This window comes from Columba livia, chromosome 1 (genome assembly GCF_036013475.1).
Source record: "Columba livia isolate bColLiv1 breed racing homer chromosome 1, bColLiv1.pat.W.v2, whole genome shotgun sequence".
Classification (NCBI taxonomy): Eukaryota; Metazoa; Chordata; class Aves; order Columbiformes; family Columbidae; genus Columba; species Columba livia.
In genome coordinates, this window is record NC_088602.1 from 143,777,040 (window position 1) to 143,802,609 (window position 25,570).

The following is a 25,570-nucleotide window of genomic DNA, read 5'->3' on the forward strand; positions in this document are numbered from 1 at the left end:
AATTTCCAATACCATGAAAATATTGCGATGTTTATTTTCCTCCTGCCTCAGGAGATAGTCATCTAATGCAACAGCAAAAATACTATATAAAATTGCAAAGCTTTTAATTATGTCACTCTCTACCAAAGAAATTTCAGCCTCCCTCAATCGATACGTTTTTGATGTGATCTGTTGAATTCATGCTACTCATTTCATTTTGAGCTAGCTCAAAATTCAGCAGCACTTTGCAGTGCTGCCAGGTCGCTGTCTCCTGGGAAGGAGCAGTGAAGGAGCCCATAACCTTCTTCATTGCACACGCCACCCCATTCATGTTCTCTTGCCACCCGGGGTTGCTTCCTTAAAGGGTAGAACACTACATCAAGGGGGGATGTGGTTCCATCAGAGAGCCCAGCCACAAGACTGCAACTCCACAGGAAGCAATGCACCACAGGTTCATGTGAAACCCCTGCCAGTCAAAGCATCTGGGGACACTTCAAAAAAATGAACTATTCAAATTCAGACTCACTTGAAAGAAAATACTGTTGGGAAGCTTATTGCAAAGATTCAGATTGTTTTGGAAAATCTCAGCAAGTAGCTCTGTTGAAGGACCAACACACATGGAGAGAACTCATCATACAAAATACCAGATGTATAATGATCTAGTTTTGTTTTCCACTGTTATCTCTACCAGATGGTTTTATATCTGACCATGACTTGCAAAGCCCAAAAAATTTAGCTTTAAATATATTTATTTCTAAAATCTCATTTTACTGCCTTGGATTGTTTGTTTGTTTGTTTGTTTGGTATATACTTGTTAAAAGTTCATTCTCTCCTTCCATACAGTCTTTTCTCTTCCTTAACCCTTGCAGCACTGTAGACCCTTTTGTTTCAAATGTTTGTATCTCCAAAGATATGCTCAAAAGAATGTCCTTCCTCCCATTGCCATGGCTCTTTTCCTAATAAGCCTTTTGAAATGAAGGGTCACCCAGAGCCTCATACCTGCTTGTAATCCTAGCTGAGACATCAAGGGTTTTTTCAAGGTATTTCTAGGTATAAGAATTTAAACACCATACTGTTAGCCTATCTACCATTGATGGCTGGGTCATTTCAGACTGTGAGAGACCCAAATGCCCAAAGCAATGAGTGGCTTTGACTGCTTAAGAGTCAGTGCCTACTCTTTCAAAAGTGCCCTTTGGAACACAGACCAAGGATGACACTGTGTGCAAGCATTCTGAATTGTTGGATATTTGACAGGGAAGTGTTTCATCTGGTGGTGCATCATCCAGTAATACACTTTTTACAGCAGCACTCCTTCTCAAGACTTACATCCCAGCACAGTGCAGGGTGGCTGTAAGACTCCCTCATCTCATAAGTCCAGCTTTTATCCAAAATACAGTATGGAAACAACTAAGGGGTGGGAGTGGAGGGGGTGGTACATCATTAGCCATCTCCAGGGTAAGAGAATCGTGAGAAATAGCCACTAAGAGGTTGAGAAAACTGCTTTTTGCCAGATAAATTTGATTAATTTTTGGATGGGTTACACAATTAGTGGGTGAAGGGAATACAAGAGACACAATGTGTTTGGATTTTAGTAAAATATTTGATCCCATGTCCCATGAAACCATCAGTGGAGAAATTAGTCCAAATTGGCTTGGGAAAAAAGTATTAACATGTGATGTGAAAACTGGCAAGAAGACCAGAAACAAAGGGTAATGATAAACAGCAATGAATCAAATTGGAAGGACTTTGATTTTTCTTTCCTGGGGTGTTAAAATCACCAGTGTTAGTACCAGTGCTATTACACTGCATGCATCATATAATCCAAGATAAATGAATTATCTGTGCATGCATGAAAGTTGCAGGTGATAATAAATTGAGAATAAATATAAACATAAACAAGGAATTAAAAAAAAAAAAAAAAAAAGCAGAGGTATTAAGGAGTTTCTGCTGAAGCCTGGAAAATTATGGGTTGGGAGAAGCATCAGGTGGGGATCTGGACTAGGACAGTGATATTGAGGAGGATAACAGCCTAGAACTGGTTAGAAACAGACATGATCCCAAGGCTGCCCAGAGTTCAAGCTCCAGTCCAGAAAAATTGTTAAGCAGGTGCTTAACTCCAGGCATGTAAATAGTTCTTGAATCACAGAATCACAGAATCACAGAATCACAGAATCACAGAATCACAGAATCGACTGGGTTGGAAAAGACCTCAGAGATCATCGAGTCCAACCCTTGGTCCAACTCTAGTCTGTTTACTAGATCATGGCACTAAGTGCCATGTCCAATCTCAGTTTAAAAACCTCCAGGGATGGCGAGTCACTGAGAATTAAATTAAGCCGACAAAAAGCTCCAATGAATTGAGACCAGACTGCTCAGCACCTTGCAGGCTGAGCCCTTCTCTGTTTTTCTCCATGGTGCATCTTTCATCTGCTTGATAAGTGCTTTAGCTATCGGCTCTGCAAGCTTAGTGGGCTGTTTCTTACAGAGTAGCAGTTGTGGATTCTGCTTGCACAAAATGATTTTGGAAGCCTGAATTCAGCTCAGCTTAAAGCAGAAAGAAGACTGAAAATTCCACACTTCTCCATGGACAAAAAATTTTATCAGCAATGATAAACTGCTCCAGGACAGTCCAGAGTATTTTGGTTTGTGCTTAGTTTTTCTTTGACAGCGAGATCACACGAACTCAAAATAAAGACCTACTGAAATATTTGTTTCAAAGTGAAAAATTATAAAAGAATATTTCATGAGAAACTAAAAAAATTTTTAGAAAGGTTAGACTGCGTCTTTTCCTGTGATTTCCTTTACACAATCTCAGATAAACCAAAACCAGTTTACAAAAGAACTCAACATTTTACAGGATTGGCATTTTCTAATGAAAACACTTTGAGCTGTCCTTCTCCCCTTGTTTTCACCTGGTACCTTTTTATCTTTGTCATAACAAATGTTGAAAATACATTGCTCATTTTCTGTATAACTTGTAGAAGAAATTCTGATTTCTTATTCTCACCAGTAATTCACATGCTACCCAATGCACACTGTTCCTACTACTCCACAGTCCCCAGAACTGTCAAATGACCTCTCCCTTCCCACCTCATCAGAAACTTCACCTCCAGCTTTGTTTGGCCTTGAAAACTCTATAGACTTTGACACTTTTTCTTTTCAGAACATTTCTGTTGAGTCAGTTCTTTGTGGGGAAAAACAACAACAACATCAAAACAAATCAGAAAACAGCATAGATCTTCCTCTGTACAGTCACAGTATTTAGTGTGTTTTATTAGGTCTTGTGGCTTTCTCTTATGATCCAAAGTTCTGAAGCCATAGATTATGGAATAATTTTCACCACATTAAAAAAACAAAACAAAACAAAAATTAAAAAAAAAGGGTTGAAAGTAAGGTTTCAGTGTTCAAATGCAAAATGAATAAAATGTACCACTGTTTTTAAGCTCATGCATTTCAGAGGATCCTACAATGCTGGCAACATAGCAACTATCACCCCTGGATGCCATCCAACAACTTGCTACATTACTATTTTACCTCCTTATCAGAAGGTTTGGTCTCATCACCTATCATCCTGAACTCCCCACCATAGCTCTGCCCCAGCTCCAGTTTGGACTTCACCACTGCCCAAAGAAAGCTCCACCATTTAGAAAACACAGAGGAAAGTCTCTGACAACTTCTTAGAAGTTATTTTCCCTCCACACCCAGATGGTTTTGACTTGACAGTGACTCAAACTATCACCAGAAGACTTCTGGGTAGAAAGCTTATGCAAATGGAGCTCTTTTCCCGACTATTCCTCCCCTTCTTCACCAACAGGTGGGAGCGGAGAGTTCAGTAGTCGAAGCCCCCGCCACCTCAGCAGGGTCTCCCAACCTCCCCTCCTGCCCTCCTTGCACAGGGTTCCCTTCCAGCCCTTCTCATACTGGCAGGGGAAAATGAGCTACTGTCAGGCTGAGAACCTCATCCACACCCCTCTTGAGGCTGCGACCTGTAACTGAGAAGTTACTGCTGTGGCAAGTGAGGAAAAAGCTATATCAAAAACGTTACACAGTTAAACATCTCAGAAGTGGTTAAAACTGAGCAGTATGGTGCCTACCAACAGCAGGTTCTTAGACTCCCAGACACTTTAAGGGACACCCCAGGGACTCACCTTTTCTTGTGCAATACCATGCACTTAGCAAGGTTAAATTCAATCTGCCCTTCCAGTCTTCTTTCCTTTACTTTTCCACAGTGAAGACGAAGTTTTAAAAACTTAGAAAAATTAGATTATAACTAAATGGAAAAACTCCAAGAGGGAGAGAATTAAACCTGTGATTGGAGTCCACAGGTGTTAGCATTATCTTCATGGGAGCTGGAAAGAAGATTGAATTGGTCTTTGTCTGTACCAGCTGATGAATACCATGCTCCCATGAAAATCATGGGTTTTGCTTTTCACTGCTCAGCGACAGTTTGAAGGAAGATGCAGGTAACCATGCAGGGCTCCGTGCAGTGCTGAAACCACCAGCATCCCTGGCTGGTAGTCATGCTGACATTCTCTGAACATAAGTAGTCTTCTGATAGACAGAGCCTTTGAAAACTGTTTGATGAAGAAGCAATTTTTAGGAAAAACATGGAGGCAAAACTCCCTGTTGGTGCAGGAGATGACCATTCCAGCAAAGCCCTTGATCTGTTCCACTCTTCCATGATACACTCTTCCCATAACTTTGCTTTTGGCTTTTCCTGAAGGTAATGAACCCTTTTGACATCAGCACCTTTGTTCAGTGGCCTGTGATTTGCAGAGGACTTGCCTTGGTGATGCAGCTCATCCCTTCCATGTTACTTTTCAGAGCAAAATTTTTATTTCTGGCTTTTTTTATAAAGTACTGTCTCCATTAATAATGTTTTACAGATTATAAAAATTCCTGGGTGTAAAATATTAAGTCACATCACTGTGTAAGCAATGCCCCCAACATCTTTTCTTTCCTTTAAGTCTCCAGCTAAAAGCATTCTATGTTATTTGGTTTGTCGCCAATACTATGTTCTTTAACCTCAGCTCCTTATTTTGCTCAGATTACTGCCGGATTTCTCAATTCCCCCTCCTGCCAACTGAGATGATGCACTATCTCTGGGCCAGTACCATGCTGCAGCCTGTCAAAATGTGATGGAAGATGGCCCTGAATCCTTCCTTGACTTAAATCGCAGCTGTCATTTTCCATCAGTGCCCACTGTTGAAGCTTAGCTCCTGTTGGCACAACACCCTATGTAAAATTTAAGCTGTGCTTTTCACTGCTGGTCTCCACTTTTCATGGAACTGACACTTTTAAGTCCCCATCCACATGCCTCTTCACCCACAACAAAACAAACAACAACAAAAAAATTCACCTTCCTCTTGCTCCTCTGACTTTTATTCTCTGGTCCTATTGCCTCTGTGCCTAAGGTGTCACACAGTTCTCTCTGCTCATTCTCATTGCCAGGTCCACGCATTCACCACTATTAAGCCATCATTAGTACAAGCAGAAAACAAAACAATTCAGACGAACCTTTTCCTAGGGTCTCAGTGTCAAATGAGGAGCATTTGGAATAGGGTAGGTCTAGCAGCAACATCTCCCCAGCATGAGACCTTGCTCTTAGGATGACACTTCATCTGCACTGGCTGGGGACCACTGTCCCAAGTGGGGTTAGTAACCACAGTCCAGGCTCCCATGATGGTACCGACCACACACGCAGCATTACAATGAGAGGCAGCAGGTGGGTCTGAACCGAAGGGCAGGGAGCCCAGGGAGGAAATTAGGTGGTACCATTCAGCATGCTGAGTGGCAGTGGCAGGACATCAGATGCCTTGCTACTGCCAAGTTTCTGTGGGGGTTGAGGAAGAGAGGGCAGCATGGAAAGGTCTGTGGGAGGGCGAAGAGACTATGTTTTATAAGGAGAACTTTCCCTATGTAAAAAACAGTAGAGGAGAAAGTGCACACTTGTTGGAAAGTGCTACCAGTGGGCTAGCTGTGTCACTTATATCACTTACCCCTTTACACTTCTTTTTCTCATCTCTTTCAGTTAGTTACATGTCCTGATCTCACAGGGTGAAAATGGGGAATACTTTTTCCAGAGCAGAAGCTGATGCTCTGGCTTTGTGTGAGTCAGTGTAAGAGCTAATTCAGCCAGAGCATTGCATTTTTTTTCAGTTGACTGCGGGATAAATGTCTCTCAAGTCTGACTCCTTTCCACAAGGCTGTAATGCATGTAGACCTACACCAAAAGAGCAATATGCCTTGGCAGGCTAACATCTGCCAGGGCTGGCTTCACTATCTTAAGCTGTTAAAAATCTCATAACACTTTCACTCTACCTTTCTATAAGCTCCAAGAACTTTTTGTAACAGGTGAATGCCATGGAAGCCTTCACATATTTTTCCTCACAGCCCTCTTGTTGATGGAGAAGTGAACCACGTGTCTAAAATGACCAGGCTGCCCTAAGAGGAGGTGGAGCTGAACATAGGTCTCCTTGCTAGCACATGGACGTGTGTTCAACTCTGCACAAACACAGATCCGTAGCACAATCTTTTCCCTGGCAACCTTGCAATACCACACATAAGACAAGAGACACATGAAGCAAAGCAGGAAAACAATGGGGCACAACTGAGCCAGTTCAGACCAAGGACCTGCCTTGCCCGGTCTCACGTCTCCAGCTATGCCCAGATTTCATTTATTGCTTTCCTTTTCTCTTCCAGCATCAGGCCAGGGTTTGGTGCTTCCCCTGCCTCCCACTGTGCTCACACCAGAGCCCACTACTGGCAAGGGCCCAAGCAGCTGTGACACGGGGCTGTTTCAAGTAGGCTGAGCAGAGCTGGGCACAACCCTGCTACCCTCCCCTGTCCATCTGTCTGCATATCCCTCCCCCTGTCCTGAGCCCACACTGCCCTCCCTAGCACATACAAATGTCCATGCTGGCAAAGCCCCTTGGCAGAGGGGGCAAAAAGTGGCCAGCTCTGTGCCAAACCCATTGTTGGACACTCTGGTCTTCCCCTTCCCTCCTCAAAAAATACCTCCTCCACTTTGCCTGGGGTGAGTTGACCACCCAAGCACACTTGGCGTGATATCCCCTCACATGGCACCAGGATCTGTCTCTGTCCTTGTGCCCACTTGTGCAAGAGTGAACAGTGGATGGTGCCAGCTAAGTGGGTCAGTTGCTGATGGGTTTTTTCATACATGTGGAAGAACTACTTCGAGAATGGAAAAAAAAATTAAGGAAGCGGGAAAAAAAAAAAATGTCCCCAGGGTGCACAGGCAAAATCCAAAGCTGTAAGGAAAAGTGAGAGAGATGCAAGAACAGGACAAGTGTATATGACACTTCTCCACAACCGTTCTCATTTCCATCCTGCTCAGGAGACAATGGCAACCAGTGTGCCTGGCTAGACCCACCATCCTCTGCCTGCCGAACAGCTGGCAAAATTTACTGAATCAAACCTCAGAGCATGCCTGAGATGGACGTACGTCAAGATAACTGTATCTTCTTTCCTTGCAGACAGAGGAAAGCTATGTGATTTGCACGTGTCAGAGCTGAAACTACCGGGGAAACCCTGATCCTCAGTTAAGCTCTGACCACTAAAAACAGGGGCTCCCCTTAGAAGGCAACGTTCTGTTAAACAGCAGATAGAAATATAAGCATTAGGCTGTGAGATAGCATTTCCCTTTCTGTCACATGAAAGATGAGTTCATTATAGAACATCCTCTCTCAAGCCTGTAGGGAAAAGCTTGGAGACTCACAGATAAAACAAATTGAGTTATGTCTTCCTTCGCTTTAAGTGGGTACAAGGATTTTTATTGTCTGTAATGTTAGAAACATTGCATCGTCCAAAAGACCTTGTCCATTTATCAACTTTCTTAAAAATCTTTTGTTCACAAGCCTGCTTGTGTGTGTGAACACAGAAAAAATTCAGCTCTATCTAGTATCAGCCTGCAGCTGTTCAGTGACAGAAGGACTCAAAAGCTACGGATATGAACATGGGAAAATCCACCCAAAGCAGAAGGAAGACACAAGCAAGCAACAGCTGCATGACAAGAATATGCTGTTTCTGCAGTGTGAGGAAAAAAAAAAAAAGGGCGCTGTAGTTATAGTAAGCATCAGAATGTTGTCACCAAACATTATAGTTGTGATTCAATTTAGAAGAAAAGCAAAATTACATCTCCTTCTAACTTTCTCTAGGTATCTGATGCTTTTCTGGACATATGTTCTGATTCTCTGATTCCCAGCAGGGTCTGGAAACTCTGAGCCAGGACCTGGGTCCTTTGAACAATCTTCTAAGCACTGGAGTCAGCAGATTTCAATCTGTCCCTGACTTTCACAGGGAAAAGGACAAGATGAGAAAAAAAAAAAAAAACGAGTCACCCAAACCTGCTAAATCCTTTCAAACCCTGCTTTTATTTATTTATTTATTTATTTTGATTATTCATAATATTGCTGGGCTTAGTCACAGCATGTTGGACTCTTGCTTTTTACACTTCCTTAAACCAAACAGATCCTAGCCACAGCAGATTTCTAAGTGTGTTTTCAGAACACAGGTTGTCCATCAAGCAACTGTCCCTGAGACCCCACAGCCAGAACAGGAGACTAACTCTGGCTTTCCCAGCTCTGAGGAGTTTCATCTTTTATTTCTGCATAGACTCCACTCTTGTAGGCCCTCTACTTTGTAGTTTACCACCTCAGGGATAAACATCTGCTAAGAAACATGGCAGATCGACTGTGTAACATTTCTAAAAATAAACAATCTCTACTTGAGATATGCAAGAAAATATATAGAGCTGAATAATGCAACAGAAGAGCCCATCTGCACTTTCCTGTGCCTGGTTCTTCACCATCCTTTATCATCCTCTTTCCAGGTCCTCTCAGGAGAACTTTCTTTCACTCCTGCACAAGGTCTCTCCACATGAAATTCAAGCCTTTCTTCTGCAGCTCCTATTTTCAGGTACTGTCTCATTTTTGAAGGACTCACCTTTTGCAGAAGTATGTATCTCTTCCTTATTTTCCTCCCTAAGTTTTCTTTGCATATGGCTTCTTAGCTCTGCTTTTCCCTCAATCCCTGCCTGCTCCAGAGAAGCTGGGTAGCCTGACCTTTTCAAGGATGGAGCAATTCCTGTGTTATCTGAAGCTAACGAGCCCATTCAGGTGCCAACAGTCTCTAATAGTCCATCTATTCATAGACAGAGAAACCAGCTCCACTCCCTTCTTTCCTAGTGCAATGTTTGTGAGATAAGGGAACAACAAAAGACAGTCTAGAATATAAGGGGGAGAGACAATATACAAAATGAAACTGGGATTCTATATTGTGTATAGATTATTTTAAAATAATACCTATCACATCCACTCTGATGGGGGAGATCACAGAATCACAGAATCATAGAATAGTTTGGGTTGGAAGGGCCCTTTCAAAGGCCATCTAGTCCAACCCTACTGCCATAAGCAGGGACATCTTCAACTAGATCAGGTTGCTCAGAGCCCCATCCAGCCTGGCCTTGAAAGTTTCCAGGGATGGGGCAACCTGTTCTAGTATTTTAACAACCTCATTATAAAAAATTTCTTCCTGATGTCTAGCCTGAATGTCCTCTAGCCCACTACCCTGACTCTGTCAGTGGACAATACCTAGGGAAGCATTGAAGATTAGGATGAGGAGCTAGAACATCGCCCCAGGAAACAACTCCCTCTTCAAAGGGGTTATTGACACATGAAGATGAGTTGAAAGCCCAGGTGAGAGTTTCAGTATACAGTGAAATGAGACAGTGGCACAACAGAATTTTGCTGGGGGTACAGATTTTCAACATCAGGGATGAAAACAAAGCATAACTCACAAAACAAGAATGGAGACAGGGGAGGAGACAGTGGAGGACATCTGAAGGTTTCAATGAAGGAGAGTGGTATGGAATATGTGCTAGTGATTTTCTTAGTTAATAAGGTGGTTTAGTTCCATTTACCAATAAAACCCTTGTCTACAGATCCTGAAGACTACTTCCTGATCTATGTATATGGAGTTATGTCAAGGGACAGCAACCACCTATCAATGCTTCTTGCTGTTTTTCAAATACTCAGGAAACTTCAGGGTGATGGACAAATGTTGCAGCCGGGCAAACTCTGAGCAGGTACAAGGGAAAGGTTCTTCTTCCCTAAGAGTGATACAGCAGCAAGACAGATTACCCAGAGAGGCTGTGGGATCCCTATCTTTGGATATTTTGGCTGGACAAGGCCTTGGGCAACCCAATCTATCTCGCAAGGTTGCCCTGCTGTGCACAGTGTATCGGACTAGATGACTTCCAAACTAACACCCTCTATGAGACACGTTTCTCTCAGACCTGTGCATATTTACATCCAGTAAAACAGACGAAAGGCAGCACCACCCTTTAGGGAGCATCAAGTCATGCACAGGAAGTTGTGTACGCCTGTGAACGCCAACTTTAGAATCAGGGAAAACAGTAATCAAGCAAAAGGGTTTCCTAGTCAAAAGCAAAACAAAATGCCGTAGAAGCGAGGTAGCAGAGCTGCAGAGAGGAGAGGACATTTCTTCTGATAGCCCTGGGAGAAGCAGCCCTTGAGAAATCACTCATCGTCACCCTGATGCTGCAATCCCTGGCAAAGTGGTTTTTTGCTCCTGTGGGTGGCTGGAGGAGTTTTGGGAGTTGTCTAGGGGCAGCAGCAGCAGATTTTGCTGAGACCTGTGAGAATTTCTTTCCACTTCAACAGGAGGGCAGCTATCACTTCAGCTGCTTTCCTGTCTCAGCCCCTGCCCAAGCAACATCATGAGTTTTACCCAGAACAAAAAGGAACCTCTTGAAGATTTCGTATGTAGCTCAGACAAAGCAGACAAGACCTTCACCATGCCTAGCAAAACACCTCAGTCAGCCAAAAACTTCCTGCATGAAAGTGCTGGGAGCTTAGATCTGGAACGGCTGGGGCTAGGGCTTGAAACAAAGACATTCATCACCCCTTTCCAGAAAGGCAGAAGGCCAGTAGTCCCTGAGGTCTTTTTTCCCCATTATTCACACAAGTGCCCAGCAAAGCTTCAACAAGGGCAGCAGTTTTGAGCCTGAGGAGCTGGGGTGGCGAGGAATGGTAAGGAACTCATGGGTGAGAGGGGTTTCATACCACCCACCATTTCTTCTCAAGGAAACCATGTCTTCAAAAGCCATGTGGCACCTGGCAAGTGACTGAGGACTCTGGGTGTTAATTGCCACTGTGAAAAGGGGCACAGCCTTTCAAAATGCTTTAATTTCATTACTAACTTCAAAACACATACTTCTTCATCCGTAGCACACTGGTGCTGAGACACTCCATTACAGAAATAAAGTACTGCATTCACAAAAGAGAAGGAGAGAAAGAGAAAAAAGAAGCAAGTGATAGTGCTGCATTCAGGTGGTCATCAATACTATATGCAAGGTCATATTTTTAGGCTATTATTGTTTTATAAGTAATTAATTTTCCCAGGTGTAGATGTAATTGACATAGAGCAGAGTAGTACAATATCTGAACTATTTATCTGTGGAATAGCTTTCAATTTACCAGTTTTAGAAGAGGAAATTAACAAATAAAATTGTTTACTTAAATAGTGGGCTTTTATTTACAGTGCTTTATTTTGGTTTACTCTTGTTTTGTTTTCATTTGGTTTTATGTGCTTGTCTGCGTGTCAAGTAATAAAACTTTCTTCATTCTATTTGTTTGTTTGACTACATTAAGAAGACCCAAAGTCAACAGATCTAGAGAGTATTTCATAGTCCCCAGAATGCAAAGGAGACATCCAAAATACTGTATCAAAGGGTATCTAAGTCAGAATACTTGTGAAACTAATATTTTTTTTATGGACAGGTTTTGATGATTTTAGAGATGAAATAAGCCAAGTGCTGAGGTGAAACATAATTTTTCTTTCATTTAAAAATCCATCTATTTTCAGAACTCAGATGTGCTCTATACATCTGCACAGAATGAGATGTCCAATTTATGTCCATAACAAGTTGTCACTTAACACAGTCATTCACATGGGTTCCAAAACAAAATCTCATACTGATGTAGCTCCATGTAAAGTTTCTTGCTATTTGCCAGACAATATGTGCTTCATATGTTTCAGTAAACTACCCAGCATGGGACCCTGTGCAATGGTAATTCTCTTACTGCAGATTAACAGAATTGTTATACTTACTTTCAAAATACAGCTCCTTCTAGGAATAAATATGATTAGTTAGCATCTAACAGCAATGTAAAGACAAACAAGGCATGCAGTATCCCTTCCCAGTTCCCCATAAAAGGACCAATTTGCTATGAAGGTCTTCCTTCCCTTTCTCCTGTTTGTATATATAGACCTGGGCATGCTACAGGTATACATTAAATGTAAAATCTTTGCCTCAGTGTAGATAGAAAGAAAAGACAATGGGATTGAAGCTCCACATTTGTTTTGGTAAAAGTAAAGCTACATGTATTGGATCAAGACTGAGAGACCACAGAGGAAAGTCAGAACACTACTTCTGAAGGAAGACATGTGACAGCAAGATGCTTAAAAAATTGGAGAAAAAAAGATCGCACATTTAATGTGGAAGCCTTCTTTAAATTCACTGTTACAAATATCCCAGAGACCAGAGAAATCACACAGCAGAATGCAAGAGGTTAAGATCACAGTCAATTTTAAGCAGAAAAGCAAGCTGATTCTGTCACCTTCAGATCCTTTCATACTGTTAGTGATGAAAGACATATCAATGGTTCATACCTGCAATTTGTCAGAACTGTTCTTGTTCTGTCAAACATCTGCTCCAAAAGACACACCGCTTCTCCCCACACCACTTAGCAAAAAAAAGAATGATTGTGTTTATGTACAGTTCTGCATACCAGGGGCCCGATCCTGTAAAAAATGTCAAGTGCTCTCCCTTTCAATTGATTTCCTGGTGTGTGGGAGGCACCTGTTACGTGTTCCTGCTCCCTGCAAATGCACAGCAGCATTATCACCCAGCTCACCGAGGAGAGAATCGAGCCAGAAGCACTCACTGCAAAGTACATGGCACCCCTGCAAGATAAGGCTGTGGCACCAGGAGAGTTAAGCAAAACAAAAATTTCCCTGTCTCCCACATAGCAAGAAAAATCCCAATCCTAGACTTTCAGCTTCAGCAGAAATTTCTCGTCGGTTCCAACTCCTTTGCTGCAGAATTTCACCCTAATTCTGCATGTGCCTGCATTACCGCAGGTGATAGGTTTTATACAGATTCATAGATCCAATACTTTTAAGGCCACAATACATCACAGGGATTACATATCTGATTTCTTCTTGGTGTAACTAGTCACAGAACCCCACTCAGTAGCTCCTCCTTCAACTCTGCAACTGTGATTTGTGGTAGATTTTAATGTTTAGGCTTTAACCCCACCTAAACTTAAAGACACAACCCTAAATAAAATATCAAGGGATTAATTAAACTTGCAGTTGAAAAGCCCACATTGTTGTTCACCTAAATGTACTGCTACCACTTTTGTCATCCTAAATCTGCCTGAACTTCTCCAGATTTCTCTAGTTTGTGTTCTTGTCAAACCTGGGAGTCTCTTTGGGCTAACTGAAATGAATTTATGAAGTCTTCCAGCCTTAAGCATGAGTCTCAGGTACACGATCATTCTTGGAGCTCATCTTTTGAGTCCCTTCCCATCACCTCCAGTAAGAAATCTGAGAGTGGAGTTGTGCACTCCTTGCACTGGGCACTGCAAAAGCACAGTTTCTAATTACTGCTTCGAAGAAGTTTAAGCTGAGGAATGGGAAATAATAAAGAAGAAACTTTGCATAAAGCAGAAAATAGTAAATAATTAAACATATGTTCAGCAATCACACATAATTCATTAGTTAATGCTGTAACTGTTGTGCCTGCATAAAATCACCCTCTAAAGACAGGTATAGTTTTATTACAGGATATATTTCACCTGCTCGGTAATTATGTTGTTTAAGGCGGCTGTTAATGATAAAGCAGCCACTACACATGTATTTAGAGTTGAAAATTGCCTGCACAATGAAAAATAACTCCTTGAAAATGCATGGGCAATGCGCAGCAGTTCCTGAGGTATCCAAATAATTTTCTAGTCTTTAATCAGAAAACAGAGGAAAGAAAATATGATTTTTATTATGTTGTTCCTGTTGAATGCACAGCATAGAATTATGGAGTTTACCCTTGAATGGCTAAAAATCAGATATTTAAAATTAAAAAAAAAAAAAAAAAGAAGAAAGAAACTACCAAGATAGGCTGCTTCCAGTGACTGAAGCTGGAATATTTTTATTTTAAATCTATTACACATTTCCTTATCCACAGTGTTTGTTTCCTTTCGGGGCTTTCCTCAGCTTGGACAGTGGAAACACATTCATCTGTTGCTTTTCTGGCTTCCAGTCGGTTTCACTTTCAGATTCTCACGTTTCACACTCCAGGTTTCAAGCGCTGCAAGGGAATACTTATTTCATTTAAACAAACAAAAAACCTGCGGCCGCCGGCGCGCACACACAACATGTCTATTGGTCTGCAGTTCAAATGCAAAGCTCGATCCCATGCTGTCCCCCGAAGCACCTTCAAGATGGTTTTCTGGGATTCGCAAAGAAAATAAATGAAATAAATAGGAGTGATGACGAATTAAAGATCTATTTTTCAAAAAAACGCGAGTCGCCGGGTTTTAAAGCACTCTCGGACTAACACCAATAAAATACCATTACATATTACCGATTTCGTGATAACTGAGTGCGGGTTAATGGTGAGGAGACGGTGACACCACAATTTGATGACCTGAAGAAGAGGGACTCCCAAAACATAAGTGGTGACCGCGGCATTGCTCCCGGGCGGCTGCGGTGAGGTTGGGGACAGGACGATCCCCTCCCACCGGGCTGTGGGGAGGGCCAGCAGCGCGGCTGTCCCGGGGCGAGGCGGCAGCTCCGCAAAGGGCGCAGCGCTGCTCCGCGGGAGCGCCCACCTGGGGCTGCGCGCACCGCCGCTCCCGGAGCCGCCGACGGAAAAAGCATATACCGACGATGCTTGATTTAATCATTTATGCTTTTAAACGGGCGAAGCAGCTCATCAAAAGAAGGGGAGCAAGTGCGAAAAGTTTTAGTTTTGTTTTGTTTTTTTCCGGGGGGAAGGGTGGTATTTAACATATGGCACTCGGTAATCTCTACACGGAGGCTGTTAAAACATCTGCTGCCTCCAAACGCATGCAGCAGCGCTCGTGGGCACGGGGACAAGGCGAAGGGGGCAGCTCGGGCACGCCGGTTTCCGCGCCCGCGGGGCGCCCGACGGCCGCCCAGGCTGCCTACGCGCCCACCGCGTTTCACAGGACCGGCGTTTCCCCTTTGGAAACTGTACGGAGTATAAAAAGGCCGTCCCACCGGCGAAAAAGTGGTGGGATTTTTTTTGGTGTTTTGGGGTGGGTTTTTTTTTGTCTTTTTAATGACGTCGCTGCAGATCAGCGGCACCTCCGCGTGCAGAGCTGACATGCTTCCATTTATTGATGTAGGGTTATGTTTTGTTTTGTTTTTCCTTAATGGGACCCCTTCCCCAGCAAGGTGGCGGGGAGGCAGCTGCCCGCCCGCGGGGCTCTTGGGTGCTCTCCCGGCGGCCGCCACATCGCAGGGAGCGGGGGGCCCCCGCATCCCTCACCCTGGTCGCCGCCGCCGGCAGCCGCGCCGTGCCCCAGACATCACTCCACTTCGGAAAGTCGGTGCTGGACAATTAGGACACCCGTTGTCCTCCCCCCCGAAACCCACATAAATCACAATCGCTGCATTGTCGGGCTACAAAGCCAGACGGGAGCGCTTATGAATTTAAGTTTGGAGAAGGAAAACGTGCGCTGACACAACACGCTCCCTGTTCACAGGAGTAGCCAGGAAGGGGAAATGAATGGTGGAACTTAAAGAGCCTTTCATTGCGGAGCACGCCGCGCCGCAGCGGGTCCCCGCTCACCGCCCTCGACGTACGGCGGGGGGTGCCCCCTCCTCGCTGCCTTCCTTCTCCCTCCTAATACGCGAGTCTTGCCGGGCAAAGCTCTGCCCAATTCCGCCTACGGTGGGCTCGGCCCCGGTAAGCTCCCGCCTCGGGGGGGTGCGCGGGCGAGGGGCCACACACAGTGCCCGGACGCCGCCGCCGCCACTTCGTTTCAGCTGTGGCCGGGACCAGGGGGGCGCGGAACTGATTTTGCGAGGAAATGCTGCTAGTTACGCGTGGAGGGCTCGGCTGCCTCGGCCTGGCTGTCTTGGCCCGGCTCTGTGTTGCCGGGGACGGGATGGGAGTCCTGCTGGCTCTTTGGTGGCGAAGTAGACATTTGCTCCTACGGGCGCGTTAGGTGCTGGGCCGTTCCAGCCGGTTTTTGCAGGGGACCCCCTGCCGCTGGACTCCGCAGAGATGCCACCCACGGCAAAGCTGGTCCCATCCCTCCCATCCTTTTTGATGCAGAGGGGCGAAGGCTGGCGAGGGATAGGGTGCGCTTGCCCATTCGCGGGCAACGACGGCCGGTCGCCCGCCTTCCTCGATGCCGGCAGGACCCGCGCCGCTCCCGGGACAGGCGGTGCGGTCAGGTGAGGGGGCTGCACCTCGCCCCCTTTCCTCCCGGGCTGCTTTCGGTGGCGGGCAGCATGCGTCCTTAAAATATAATCTGCCCGGTAACAATCAGCGCGCAGCAGCGAGAGCCCCAGAGCTATTGGCTATGCAAATGGAGGGAGGGGAAGCGGCGCCCCAAACTCCCCACTCACACTTTTAAGGCGGTATTTCTTTCCCTCCAGCTTAGCCCACCTCCACGGCGCCCGGGGCGCGGTGGGGGGGGGGGGGACGGCTGCTCCGGGGAGCGTGCTCCTCGCATGCCCCGCGGGGCTGCTGCCGCTCCGCGCCCACCCGGGCAGCTCATCCCCTGCCGGCCCCGGGAAGCTCCTTCCCCCTCGGGAGCCTCTGCTCTCCGTAGCAGGCAGCGGCAGAGACTTCGCAAAGTTGACACATTTTGCAGGCGGGGAGCGACTGCGACGGCGGCGAAGTCCGAGTAGGGTGGAAGTCACCCGGTACGGGACATAACTTCTCTCCCTCCCCCCCCCCCGCCCGGTGACCTCTCTCCCTCCTCCCTCCCTCGCTGCGTTTCCTAGAAAGTTATATCAGTGTGGCCATGCCGTGCTAAAACGGTTCCCCTGCTAGTAGCGCGTATGTATGCCGGAGGAAGTAGCATGGTGATTGTTGTTAGATTTCAGCTCGCGAACGCCGCCGAACCCCCACCCCTCGAGGAGCTTTGGGGTGTTCTTCGGATTTGCTGTTAGGCTGCAGTTAGCAGGGAGCTGTGTGCTCCCTGCAGCTGCAGATTAAGGGGGTACGGGAGGGGGGAGAAGTGAATCAAGGGCTTGAGCGGCGTGAACGGGGCGTGCATCTGGCACCCTGCTGAGCCCCAGGACATTTCATCCTTCGCCACCATCGTCTCGGTAGGTACAGAGGGAAAGCCCGTAGTTTCTTACAATAAGAGAGGGGAAATAGATTGAGACGGGCACCCGCAGAGGAAAGTGTGGAGCGGATTTAATTTGGTTGCTGGAAGGAAGAAAAAGAGAAGCTGTCATTTGTGTATGTGTCCCTATACGAGGGCCTCCTGGTTCCTTGTTAGCTTATAGAGAGGAAAAAAAAAAAAAAAAACGCGTTTGATGTTACGTCTGACCAGCTGCTGTTCTCCATAATAACAAGAGAGAGAGAGAGAGAACTGCCTGCCCTGGCGAGTTGCGTCACTTTTGCTTCAACTTTAGGCTAGAAATCAAGAGAGAGAGAGACGAGTTTCAAGGGAGGCAGGAGCGAGCTGGAAAGCCCTGCCGTCTTCCTCCCACCCACCTACCCCTCCTCCTCCTTTACCCCTCTCCTTTCCCCACCCCTTTCCCCCCCTCAAAAAAAAAAAAAAAACTTTTCCATCAGAGAAAGAGGGAGATCTCTTTGGAAACATGGAGCTGCTGTGCTGCGAGGTGGATCCCATGAGGAGAGCTCTGCCTGACCCAAACTTGCTCTACGATGACCGCGTTTTGCACAACTTATTAACCATAGAGGAGAGGTATCTGCCCCAGTGCTCCTACTTCAAATGCGTCCAGAAGGACATCCAGCCCTTCATGAGGAGGATGGTGGCCACTTGGATGCTGGAGGTCTGTATCCCGGTGCCTTCCCCCGGCCCCTCGGAGCGGTGCCGGCCGGGGCAGGGGGGCAGCAGGGTGGCCGGGTGCGGGCTCCTCGTCGCTGGCAGCACCTCCGCCACACCTCGTCCCCCTCTCGCCCTGCAGCCTCTTGCCCCTCCGGTCGCGGTGGGGGTTCTTCTTGCGTCTTCTCTCCCCTTCACTACCTCCTGAGCTCACCCGGTGTGCTGCGGTGGGGGAAGGGGCGCGGGGAGCATCGACAGACCCCGGTGGAAATTGCCCCTTCCGGGGGGCTGCCGCAAAGCGGGGGTGCTGTAGGCGAGGAAATGGGGTGGGGGGCGGAAGGGAAGTTGGAAAAGTCAATTTCAATTAAAAAGCACAGAAAAGCCGCCTCCGGCTGCGGGCGGCCGGGAGCGCTTGAGATGGAGGCTTTTCTGGGAAAAGGGAGCTGCGCCCGGGGCAGGGCGAGGGACGGAGGGTGCCCGGTGCCCCCCGCGTTTTGCCCAGCGAGGATTTTGTGCCCACGTATGCAGTGGTGAGGACGTGCCTTTTTTTCGCCATGTTGCGCTGCATGCAACTCTGCTCGGAGGCGCCGAGCCCGTCTTTACCCCTCCTTTCTAAGAAGGGGCTCGGAAGTGCACCCCGTCGCTGCACCCCAGTCCCCCCGGCCTGGCAGGGGACTGCTGGGGCAGTCCGAGCGGTCGGCGAATCCCCCCTTCGCCCCGATACTTCAGGCGGAGCGGCAGCGGGCCCAGATCCCTGCAGACTCGCTTGCCTTGCCCCGGCCCCACCACCCATCATTTGCCCCTTCGGATCTCCTTTGGGGGAGATCTTTCCCGGACCAAAACACCTGGGTTGGAAAGAACAGGCTCCCCGCTTGGTTTTCATGTGCGATTTGTGCTTTTTCTCCCAAGCTCCGATTTTTTGTAAATTTTTGAAACAATTTTTTCGCTCGCTCCTGCTAAAAGGAGCCGGGCTGCTCGGGCTCTCCCCACCCCACCTCGCCGTCGCTGTGTCTCCCGTCCTTCCCCTCCCACGCCGGATCGGGGGCACAGGGCTGGGGGACACCCCTCGGGGGAATTTTTGCAATTGTCGGAAACGATAGGGGACCGTCCCAGGATGCCACCGGCACCAAAACCGGGACCCCCGGGGAAGTTTTAATATTTTTATCGATTTTTTGAAAATATGACGAAATCAAAAAAAAAAAAAAAAAAGAAAAAATTGGGTCGCAAAAAAAAAAAAAAGTCGGAGGCTGCTAGCTTGCTGCTGGATAGGGCTCTTCGGCTCTCCCACACAGTGTCTTGAATTCATTTCTTACTGAATGAACTAAAGGAATGTGAAAGCCGATTGACAGCCTTCCCAGCCTCTCCAGAGATCTCCCCCTCCCCCAAAATTTAGCTCCCCGGGAAACAAAAATAGCAGGAGCCATAGCAGGGAGGCAATGGTCTATTTTGTGGGATCACTCATTTATTTATTTTTTCCCTCTTATGTTTGTCTCTCTTCATCCCCCTCCCAACCCATCTTCCCTTCCCCACGCTCCTCGCTTTGCAGGTCTGTGAAGAGCAGAAGTGTGAAGAAGAAGTTTTCCCTCTGGCCATGAATTACTTGGACAGATTCTTAGCTGTGGTGCCCACTCGAAAGTGCCATCTGCAGCTGCTGGGCGCAGTGTGCATGTTCCTGGCCTCGAAGCTGAAAGAGACAATCCCCCTCACAGCCGAGAAACTGTGCATATACACGGACAATTCCATCAAACCCCAAGAGCTGCTGGTAAGCAGCCCCCTTCCACCTTCTCTTCAACAGCTCTTGCACTGGTGGTCTTCACCTTCCCTCTCCCTTTCTTGCACAGCGAGCCGTCACTTTTGCCACTGCCCTCCCTTAAAAAAATCACGCTTTTGACGGGTTTTTACACACGCTGTGAATTGCAAAAAAAAAAAAATGCTAAAGGTTCACGAAAGGGGTCGACCCAAAACCCCGGGCGTGTGGTGCTGGGGCGGGAGCGACAGGCAGGACCTCCCTGGTGGCTCTGGCTCCTCCGCAGCCGCCCGGCCATGTGGCGCTGAGACCCGCTCCCCGCCTCCTCCACGGGCACTGCGCTGCCGGCGGGGACCGTGTCCCCGCCTTCCACACAGACACACACGCGCTCTGTCCCCCCGTGGGTGCGGGTGTGGGTGTCCCCGCACGGGGACCTCGCGGGGCCGGCGGGGAGGTGCCGGGCGCACGTGCGCGGGGTGGGCGGCGCGGGGTGGCAGCGCCACCTGGCGGCAGACACGCGGCAGCGGCGGCGGGCGGGACTTGAGTCCTGGAGCGGCTGCCAGGCGGCCCCGCACTCCCGGCGGCGGCGGAACGGGGGGGATCCGCTCCGGGGGGATCCGCTCCGGGGGTTCGCCGGCTGCGGAGCCCGCTCCTCCCCCAGCCTGTTCAGCTGCTGTAGGTGCCCGACGGTGTCATCGGGGTGGGTTACTGTCCTTGCTAAACGCCAGGAGGACTTTTGCTGTCGGGTGGGATCTAGGCAGGCTCTGATGCCAGCGAGTAAACGGCTGGTGTTACAACTTGGGAAGCCGTAGGCTTGCCAGTGTGGCTTCTGCGAAGGTGGTTCCCCTGTAGGTTATTACTGAGGCAGGTGGCGAGATGAACATTCAGCTCGGGTTAAGCATCGCCGTGAGTAAAAGTCACGTCTGGTACTTTTCATGGTGGTACTTCTGCTGTGTGCAATTCAGACATAGTGCAAGCAGAAACAAAAGGAATCTAAAAATATTTAATGGAATAATTAATATTCGCAGAGCGCTCCATGGTACAGAGCATAGGCAAGTATTTAAGCCTCTCGGTGAGACGTATATCCAGTCAGATAGCTTTGTTCTCACAGATCCTGGTGAATACACTAGCCAGCGGAATCCCAGGAGAATTTCTCCTATGAATCACTGGGTGAAGGCAGTGGGAATTCCCCCCGGGGCGGGGCTGGGACTTCATCCTTCTGGGGAGTAAAGAGCTTTGCACTGCAAACCTTGCCATGACTGTCAGACGTGAGGTGTCCTGTTGATAGTCCAGAGCGTTGCAGCAAGTGCTGTGGCTGCCGCACAAGAAGATGTGGAACAGTGTGCCTACCTTTTTGTGCCACCTGGATTTAAGCATGTTTAAAGTACTTCCCTGTAGTTAGTCTTCTAGAATAAGTGCCTTTCTATACCAAAACATACCATATTAGTAATGCTGCAAAGGTCAGTTTTTACTTAATGTAATTGCCATTATGTTCAAACATTCTACAGGTTTTCTTGAGAAATAAATCTAGTTTCTGGGGCCAGTTGCATACGTGAACATGAGTTTTCAAGCTATGGAGCGCTCTGTCATAATCCAGCAGGAATGTCTGTAGGAAAGTAACTTGCTGTTAAAGCAGGCGTCTATTCAGAGAAATGACTGCAGAAATGGCATTGTGGGGTCCATGTTTATGGTTTCTCAGCAACACTGGTTGACGTCTCCTCGGCTGCAAAACTAAGGGACTTTTTTTTTGACTTGCCAGCTCTACAAGTTTAGCTGGGGCTCCCCTCCATGCTGGGCTCCATCAGGCTCACACATCATCAGGACTCAAGAACCAGTGCATAGAATTTAGTTCATAACTAATGGTTGATGCATGAGACAAAAATGAGTTCAAGGCCTGAGCTTTGTTCACTCTGCAGGGCACTGTAAGGTATTCAAAACTTATTTTCAATGTTGAAGCATGCAGGTCTAGCCCTGCTTGAACCCTGTGGCCAGTTCTGTTGATTAGGTACCATTTCTACATGTAATCCTATTGCAGGGAATGGCCAGGAGTTACATATGTGCCCAAGCTTTCTTTCGATTTCACTGGAAGTTTTGGGCGTGCAAAGAATGTGGGAATGGATCCTATGTGATTTATTGGCAGATAATTTACACAGGCTACTGCTCAGCTGTGTTACATGCACTTCCTTTCTGCAAAGCCTGTCTTGAAGTAGTTCAAGTACCACCAGATTTATCTGCAGGAGCTTTTGAATACAGTTTTGGGAGAGAATGCCATTAAGCTAACTTCCCCAGTGTTAAAAAAAACTATGTACATCTACGTTATTTTTGTGCATGGTTTTCCCTAGGACTTTAAATGGCTATAAAGTAAGGACTATAGCCATTTAAAAGAAGTTACTAGGAAAGGACCACAGTGACCTTGGCAATATCTAATTGCAGGCTAAACTTTCTGGGTGGGCATTCAGCACTGGATACAAAAAAAGTAAAATCTTGGCAGGAGCTGCCAGGTCTCATTATATTCAGTAGAGCTTGACATTTCCAGTGTTTTTTACAAAAAAAGTCAGCAACTTCAAAGCAGTAGGGACATATGGAAAAAAATGTTTGAGCAAAACCAATTCAGCAGTGATATAATTACAATCAGAGAAATAAGTGAGGCGGTTTGTTTTCCAGGTTTGCTTATGGCTTTTCTTTTCCCTTCCCCATCCCTTTACCCCCCTGCAGGAATGGGAGCTGGTGGTGCTGGGGAAGTTGAAGTGGAACCTTGCAGCCGTCACCCCGCACGATTTCACTGAACACATCCTAAGGAAGCTGCCTCTGCCTAAAGACAAGTTGCTTTTGATCCGGAAGCATGCGCAAACGTTCATTGCTGTTTGTGCCACAGGTAGGCCGAGGTGCTCTGGGTGCTTCTGCTGCTGGCCCTGCAGTTGAAAGGGCAGATGAGTCGCTGATGGTACGAGGGCTTCTCACCCCCTCCATCCTTAAGTGACGTGGGAAGAGCCACTCAAGCCGGTGGGACCGTTCACAAAAGGCTTCGTGAATCAAGCTCTGAAATGGCGTATAAACAGGATCCATACAATTGGGGGATGTAGTGCAGTTGCCGTCCTGCTCCTACTAACGCGTGGTGCTTTTGTGGTAAAGTCCATAAGACTGGATTAGACGGTGTGATTTTCTGCTTTGCCTGTTCACTTAATTTTTTTTAAAGGGCCACAGGTCATTTGTAAGGACAGATATGGGACAACCAAAATACTGGAAGCTGTTATGGCAAATTAGCCCAAAACGCTGTGGGCTAATGCATTAAATTAGTGGGCTTGTACATTTTTAATTAACTGGATGCTGTCCAGATAAAGGCAAAAATTGTATTTTAATGTATATTTGATGCTAGCTCATTACAGAAGCATAGGGAATGACAACTTTTAAAGTTTGTTGTTTTTTTTTTTTTTTAATTTGGGTTTTTTCTCTAACTTCACTCCCAAGAACACGGTGAAACTAGCCTGTTTCATATGGAACCATTACACTGCCCTTTTGTTGTATGGTTGTCTGAATACAGTTGCTGAAGATTTAGATGACAATCATTCTTTCTGTGGAAGAGAGACTTTTAATTTATACCTGTAAGCAAAACACAATTCTTTGTTTGTTTTTTTTTCTTTTTTTCCTTCCATTGACTTTTAGAAAATAAGTGTACTCTTAATCTTCATCCGAAGGATAAACAGTTAGACCACTTAGAAGCTAGAACCTGTAGACCTGGAACAGATAAACAGCATGTAGTGTTTTCCAGGGTTATTATCAAGTAGTATATGGCTCGGTGTTTGCATTCACTACAGTTTGACATACCTAGTCCTTTGTCATAGAAATAGTTTTGCCTGCGTGTTTGCAGAGGGAAAAGGAAGACGGTGTGCAGCTGTTGGTATGAATGTCTGCTGATATGTCTGCTCGATATTTGGGATGTAGTGACTGCATTTACAATGCAGGTGAGTTTTTGCTACCTCTTTCAGTCTGTGTTAGAGCATCTTACATTGACTGAGTTAGGGTAGTTGAGTTTTTGGCTATCAATGTGCTCCAAGTCTGCAGGATCACTCTTGGTAATTCATCAGTCATTTCTGGACTGATTAGATTTTTACCGTAGGATTAGTCTGTCACATCAGCTTTGCCTACTCTCCTTCCCTAGGATTCTTTCACACTGTTCCTTTTCTTCTAATGAAGGTGGTCTTTCTCGTGGACATTTCCTCACAACACCATCAGCCATCAACCTCTGATGTACCTGGATGTTGTCTTCCAAACCAGACCAATCTTCGCTCTCTGTATTCACTTTAACCTCCTACAATTGTGTTGTGTTTTATTTTTATCTCTTCCAAGAAGACATTTTCTTGAGAGACATAGATTTAGTTACGATTTAACTTTTCAAATTCTGGTCTGTAATCCTTTGCCCTTGCAGTTTTCCTTATAGTCAGATCATCACAGCACTGTGGGCCGTGAAGGAACTTCCAAAGTCTGTGGCTTCTTTCCACCTTTTCTCCATTATTTTTTTCACAGTTAGCTCCATGATTTACTAGTCCATTTACCAAGACCCAATAGCATCTCCTTTCCAACCCTTGAACCAGTCATGCACTTCTTTCATTTGTTTCCCACATGTGATCTGCTTCTCATGTTGTAAGTCTCCAATGCAGGAACTGAAGTCCTTTACGGGGAGTTTAAAGAGGCAACAAGTCAGTTTCTTTTCTTGCATGTGAAAGACATAATTTGCTGCATACAGAGCTTCCCAGAAGACAGGGCACAATAGTGGTGGCTGTAGATTTTCTTTTATTCTCATCTAATTTTCCACAGACCGCTCTGTTGGCATGTAGTTTTGAGGAGGACCGACAAACCACTGTAGTTTTGAAAGCAGAGATCTTACCAAGCCCTCACTCCCAGTTTTCTCCCTCATTTCCAGTTTACTAGCAAGATACTGCCCCATTATAGAAATGTTGTGTTATTACTACTGTATTTCCATTTCACTGCCATTCTTCTCAAAAGTTGTTCTTGCCCTCCTTGGTGAAGAAAAGCCCCTTCTCATCAAACTTCCTTCCAGATCCAGTTGTCATTTCCTTTTCTTGTCCTATTTGTTGCAGAGCTTTCATTGGCCACTCTGTTTCTTCTTTCCCTTTCTCCCTCAAAGCTTCTGCTCTCCACTGGCTTGGGTTAAGCCTGCTGTTTCATTTCCCCATTCGCCCTCTTTCAGCACGATGACCTCCTTTGACATGTGTCTGCCTCTTCCCTTGCTCCTTCCATGCAGTTTTTTAGCCCAGTTTTGTCTTTTTACTGTCGCAAGACCTGATCTTGCTGGCTGGCTAACAGCTCTGGTTTGGAGCACAGCACTGAGTATCTTTTTATTTCCTGATTAATCTCAGTGCAGCTTTCTCATCTCTCAAGTATTTTTTTCTTCTTCTGCAGTGCATCGTGCAAAATCTGGCGTATTTTTAGCTTTTCTCCTCTAGCCTGAGTTCTTCATTACGAACTGCACCATTTTGATTTTGCAGCAACAGCGGTATACCAGAAATTCCTGGGTGTTCCCTGCCTTCACAGAGACACCTGGGATCTTGGTCCTGCAATATTTTGCATCACCTAAGGGAGATGGGGAAGCAGCCATTAACAGTTCTGGATGTTGTGCTGTTGAATCATTTTGATACACATCTCTATTCTCCTTTCCAGTTGAATGTTACACAGAAGGAGGTGATATTCAGTTCTTTTGTATATTCCTCTTTGTCATTTTCTA

General features: G+C 46.3%; 1 protein-coding gene across 6 annotated transcripts in view; it reads left to right on the forward strand.

Moving 5' to 3' along the window:
• The first annotated feature begins 15,808 nt into the window (after nucleotides 1–15,808).
• CCND2 (cyclin D2) overlaps nucleotides 15,809–25,570 on the forward strand; it is a 39,642-nt gene continuing 29,880 nt past the window's right edge. For 2 of the 6 annotated variants that reach the window (XM_065034501.1, XM_065034511.1), the window contains exons 1-4: nucleotides 16,844–16,983; nucleotides 17,867–18,087; nucleotides 19,627–19,842; nucleotides 22,543–22,702. In XM_065034501.1, coding sequence (XP_064890573.1) covers nucleotides 17,893–18,087; nucleotides 19,627–19,842; nucleotides 22,543–22,702 — 571 coding nt within the window. In that variant the 5' untranslated portion in view covers nucleotides 16,844–16,983; nucleotides 17,867–17,892. Of the gene's footprint in view, nucleotides 16,016–16,736; nucleotides 16,984–17,102; nucleotides 17,392–17,866; nucleotides 18,088–19,626; nucleotides 19,843–22,542; nucleotides 22,703–25,570 lie in introns of those variants that run through there. The other 4 variants (XM_065034493.1, XM_065034479.1, XM_021288398.2 and 1 more) reach the window with 4 other exon arrangements.